General features: G+C 37.5%; 1 protein-coding gene across 5 annotated transcripts in view; it reads right to left on the reverse strand.

Moving 5' to 3' along the window:
• The window catches only part of NOP58 (NOP58 ribonucleoprotein), a 28,244-nt gene that overhangs the window by 18,780 nt on the left and 3,598 nt on the right, over positions 1-5,866 (reverse strand). The window contains exons 1-3 of one of the 5 annotated variants that reach the window (XM_015559101.1): positions 3,611-3,663; positions 3,296-3,413; positions 258-379 (exon numbers count right to left, since the gene is read on the reverse strand). In XM_015559101.1, the coding sequence (XP_015414587.1) occupies positions 258-365 (108 nt within the window). In that variant the 5' untranslated portion in view covers positions 366-379; positions 3,296-3,413; positions 3,611-3,663. Of the gene's footprint in view, positions 1-257; positions 380-1,779; positions 1,804-3,295; positions 3,487-3,610; positions 3,664-5,866 lie in introns of those variants that run through there. The other 4 variants (XM_006756232.2, XM_006756231.2, XM_015559102.1 and 1 more) reach the window with 4 other exon arrangements.

The raw sequence follows: 5,866 nt of genomic DNA on the forward strand, positions 1-5,866 counted from the left end.
TGGTTAACAGACGATCTCTAGGTGGCAGGATTAAAGCTATTTTTTAAAAAAATCTTTTTTTGGTGTATTTGAATTTCCTACAATGAACATACATGCTTAGCTCTGATAATCATGTTGAAATCAATGATGTAGCCTAGGGAGAAAAGATAAAGTATGAGAACTTTTGACGAACAACTCATTACAAAGCCCTAGCTTTGAAGTCAAGGTGCTGTATGGTGGGCTCTGGTTAGAAGCACGACAGAAAATCGTAACTTTACCTTTATGACCCCTCCTAGTTTAGCATCAGCTACAGCCAGGGGTTCATGGGCTTCTTTTACTATTTTCTTCAGAACTTTTTTCAGTTGCTTGTTGATTTTGCCCTCCATCAGAGCTGTGAATGCTTTTCAGGAAAAAGAAAAACAAGAGTTAATGCTCAAATTTTTAACTTTAAGAGCTTAAGATCTTATTTAAATTTAAAAAATAAAACAAAATATACACTCCCTTTCAAAAGGGCTAAATTTAACATGATTTCTACAATGAAATGATAAACATGTTTTACAAGTTACACATTTCATAACATCATCTGATCTTCCGCCCTCATTTCTGCTCCAGAACCGGGAGTTAAACGAAAGGTTCTGCTGCTGTGTAAGCATATCGAAGTGGGGCCTAACCTTTGCTAATTCCCAATCTACAGGTGTCATCAGGCTTATACACCTCCAACGATGGAGAAGTTATTACAAAGGCAGCCTGTTCAATTTTGGGACGGCTTTCATTTCGGTTAAGCTTTAAATCTGTTACTTTTATAACCCTCACCTTCCTTAGACCTACACTTAGATTGTCTGGACCCACATGAATTAACACCTCTTTTGATATCCGAGTTTTAGTTGAATTTAAAGTATGCCTGGCAAGAAGGAAGTTTGTCATAATTTCTAAGGCCAAGCATTTAGTCATCCAGATACTTGCTCTTTCCTCCTAACAATATCTCCATTCATTTGAATTACACATCGATTTCATTTGTTACCTGGGAATATTGAAGGTGAAGACAAAAACATTTGGCTACCACACAGCCCTCTATACCCTAAAAAGCTAAGGTTCAACCTATTTTGGGGGATCTAACCTTTTACATTTTGTACAATAATGAATCCTTAATAATTTACCTTTCTAATAAGAGTTGAATTCTTTCCTTACATAATTAAAAACTTCTAGGCGGGGGCAGACTAGAAACGGTCAATGGGGAAAAGTTAGGGGACATATATACTTTAAAACTCTCTACTCTAGAGCTATTCTAACATTTACATTGATCTCCCCCTTTATAAAAAAGTTCATTAGCCCTAACCGGTTTGGCTCAGTGGATAGAGCGTCGGTCTGGGGACTGAATGGTCCCAGGTTCGATTCCAGTCGGGGGAATGTACCTTGGTTGCGGGCACAGCCCCACTGGGGGCGTGCAGGAGGCAGCTGATCGATGTTTCTCTCATCAATGTTTCTAACTCTCTATCCCTCTCCCTTCCTCTCTGTAAAAAGTCAATAAAATATATCTAAAAAATAAAATAGAAAGATTACATAAAGATGGTGACAGGGAAAGGGGCTGCTGAGTCTTCCCTCTACTTATCTTCTCCACTGGCCACTGTTTAGTATCTCCTAGTAGTTCTCACTTTGTCCAAATACAGGTTGGCCCATATTTTACTGTGACAATTTGAAGACTTATCTTCTATCTTAAAAATTTGACCAAGCGTAAAAATAAACCTTTTCACGCAAAAGTCATATCTGAACGTCTGGGACCAATATAAATTGCCATTACACCTCATCAGATGCTTTCTTACAATATGGAGTGTTAACGCATAGTCTGACATGTGCAACCACTGAATTTTCGTTGTCACATCAAAACTGCCTTGTAACAGGCAGTGGGAAGTTTAATTCTCAGGAATTAAACTGTTCTTAGTAATAAGGCAATGTTAAAATTTCTGGTAAAACAGATGGGAAAAGGCATTGTAGAGGTTTCTGTGACCAGATTCCTGATAGAGCTTTCTACTTTCATTCATTTACCCCAAAATATTTATGTGCTAGAATCTAGGCGTTTGAGAGCAAACAACAGTCTCTGCCTTCATGGAACTTAGATTAAGGGGAGGGTCAGAGGGTTTTCACCTCGTATGGAATTTTCACTAAATATCTTACAATATTTTAAGAAATACCAAAAACCTGGTAGGGAAATGTCTTCTTCTGAAGCCTCAGTTTTATCATCTGAAAAATAGTGATATTACCTACTTCACAGGTTTGTTTCAAGATTTTGGAACGATGAATACAAAATCTGACAAACTCTATGTGATCAATATATTAGCTATAGTAAAAACATGCTTCATGTTTGGGTAGAGGGTGGACCTATCCATTTAATAGTTTAATAAGGAATGGTCAGAAATGTCCCAAAAAGATTAAAGAGGTTATATACAAAATAAGTTCAAGAGAGGCCACTCAGAATTAGGGCTTGTCGCTCTTTACAACTCTACTATGTGACTAATGCATCCGAGTGCATTTACCCATATTTAATTTTAAAGCTATGATGTACAGAACTGTATTTAAAAAATTCCCCAGGTAAAAGTTATCATAGTTGTGCTTTATGGCGCTATAAGGCTTTTATTACCAATTTAGCAGCCCTAGAACCATTTTTAAAAATTAAAAAATTGGCCCATCGTTGGGTCTTCCTTCAGCTCACCCCTCTGCCAAGATTATGATGGCCCATTAATAATCCAGCATATTTATTTAGTTGGATTCCTAAGTTTTATAAGAGAACTATATCCTTCTCCTGTAGCTGATGAAACAAATTATTTGGGTCTATCAAATTAAGGCACGTCCTTACTTATGGCCCTTCATTTTCAAATTATACTTCAAGTAGGTGGCTGATTTGATTTAGAATGTAAGCAACTGAAAATTTAGGGTTTTATATCTGGTCTCGTGTCCCCTAATATTAAAAAAACAATGTATAAAATCAATTGTTTACTGAAGCCAAGTCAAGTCAATAAATCCTATTAATGTATGTTGTCCTATCAGAATGACTAATTGAAGGATGAGCCATCCATTCTTCTAAAGCATAAAAAATCATGCCTCTTTAAGTAACAGCTCTTATGCCTCTCTGTAGTTTCATAATAAACAAACACAAACCTAAAGGTATTAGTTTTCCTAAAACTTTTAATAATGTTGTGCTTTTTCAAACTAAAAATGGTATCCTTGGAGAGCTGTTTTATTATTTCAACTGGGAATGCTGGCTATTCTCAACGTTACCATTGTAGCAGAATGATCAGAGCTGTGTGCTTGACCACATTACCTTGGTCCCTTGTAGAACAGCTTTTACTGAATTGTGCTTTAGCATTATGCTGTTGGTTTCCACAGGGAGATCAATTTAACCACTTCTCAGCTCTCATCACATGGGGGGGAAACCAGCCCTATGGTGAAAAAAGCTAACTCAATGTTGTCTCAGTGGTAGTGACGAATTTGTTAGATCACTTAAATTCAGTTCTGAAAAGAATGCATCATTGACAACATTGAATAAGGTTAACTCAGGCAACTGAAGCAAACAACTTTTTAATAAGGATAACAAATTGCCAAGATTAAAAACAAAAAAGCTAGTCTTTGACTTTACCTGCTAATGCTTCTGCTGTATCCTGAAATTTCTCAAAATGTTTTAGCTTAACTCTAGAAGAAAGAAAAAAATGTCATGCAGGCACACTGATTTCTGTAAAAGCCACATATTCAGGAAAGGGTGTCGGACTGTTTCCAAAGCATGCACTGATAAAAGAAACGTTCCTGTCAAAGGGGACCAGGGTGCAAAGTTAGACATTCTTCACAAAATGACCAGTTCCTCTAAATGTTAGGCTAGTAATGTCTGGACTGTTATAGATAAGGTTGTAGGCTTTGAAGGAATCAATAGCAAAGAGGTTGGCTACCACATCTACACCACAGGAAAAATGCTAAAGCTTCAACATCACCTCTGTTCCTTAAAGCTAGACTCAGATGCCTAAGAAAAGGCATGCGAGTCCATCTTAGGCCAGGAATCTTATGACACTAATTTGTCATTCCAGTAAAAATACCATTAAACAACAGCTTATTGTCAGACCCGATTCCTGTCAACCTTATTTTAATTTTACTCCCTTCTTTCTCCCACACTACGTGCAGAGTAACATCATTTCATATGGAAACAAATACATTTAATCCATTGCTGTCTCAGTGGTAGTGACGAATATTTGAGTGAGATCACTTAGATTCAGTTCCAACAAGAATACATCATTGACAACAATGAATCAAGTTAACCCAGCCAATTAAAGCATATATCCCTTTAAAAAGAGAAAATTAGCCCTAGCCAGTTTGGCTCAGTGGACAGAGCATCAGTCTGGGGACGGAAGGGTCCCAGGTTCAATTCCAGTCGAGGGCATATGTCCGGGTTGTGGGCTCAATCCCCAGTAGGGGGCATGCAGGAGGCTGCCAATAAATGATTCTCATCATTGATGTTTCTCTCTCTCTCCTCCTTGCCCTTCCTCTCTGAAATCAATAAAAATATATTTCAGGGAGGGAGGATATGAATGGGAATGAATCAGTCTTCTATTGTGTCTAAAATACTATCTTAAGCAAGCTTTTCTTACCTGGTCAGAAACACCCTGTTGGTCCCACACCCAACAATACAAAGATTTAAGAAAAAGTAGTAATTTCATCTGTCCTACCTCACTCACCCCTATTTACACCCTTCTGCAGTGGCATTTGCTCATACCTCTCTGTATTTGCATAAATGCATATATAGATGAACAAGAACATGGCAAAAATGGGATCACATTATACAAAATTTGAAGCATGGTTTTCTCAGTATATCATGGACCACTCTTTAGATTTGTAAGAGATCTATTAGATATACTAAAATTTATTCAATAATTACAGTACCAATGAGCATTATTTCAAATTTTGGGGTTTTGCCACTACAAATGCTAGAACTACGTTTCTCTATTCCAGCGGTTCTCAACCTGTGGGTCGCGACCCTTTTGGCGGTCGAATGACCCTTTCACAGGGGTCACCTAAGACCATCCTGCATATCAGATATTTACATTATGATTCATAACAGTAGCAACATTACAATTATGAAGTAGCAACAAAAATAATTTTATGGTTGGGTCACAACACGAGTAACTGTATTTAAAGGGCTAGAAGGTTGAGAACCACTGAACTATTTAGTATGACATTTATTTGGGTTCAACACTACCTTTAGCAAGCTTTAATAGTTTTTTTCTATTCTTGTGAGTTTTTATTAGCACTAGCAGGTGAATTATGAAACGACATAACCTAAATCCACATGTATCAAGATTATTAGTCAGGTCCTTCCTAGGACCATATCCACTAAATGGGTTATTTCAAAAGGTGATTCACAGATGGTGGAAGCCATCATGACTACCTTGAGGAAAAGCCAGCTCTCTTTACCACTCATTCCTTAAGCTGGCATCAACATTACACTCTATTTTCTACTCCAGAGACCTTGGGGAACTCAGGTATACCTTTCCAGGATGTCCTACCTAGTTATGACTCCAGTGGGAGCTAGGAAGTAGAAGTCATAAAGAATGAATAAACTTCAAATTAAGTTAAAAAACACTGGAATAATACTAACTTACAGAAACTAAAAGTTAAACCCATGCTTTTTGACAAATATTACTTTTAACAGAAATTTTATACTTAATTCACAATCAGTTCATGCTTTGAAAGAACTTACGAAAAAGTACTTTTGGCCGAAACTGGTTTGGCTCAGTGGATAGAGCATCGGCCTGCGGACTGAAAGGTCCCAGGTTCGATTCTGGTCAATGGTATGTACCTGGGTTGCGGGCACATCCCCAGTAGGAGATGTGCAGGAGGCAGCTGATTG

The sequence above is a fragment of the Myotis davidii genome, unplaced genomic scaffold (genome assembly GCF_000327345.1).
Source record: "Myotis davidii unplaced genomic scaffold, ASM32734v1 scaffold914, whole genome shotgun sequence".
NCBI classification, from domain to species: domain Eukaryota; kingdom Metazoa; phylum Chordata; class Mammalia; order Chiroptera; family Vespertilionidae; genus Myotis; species Myotis davidii.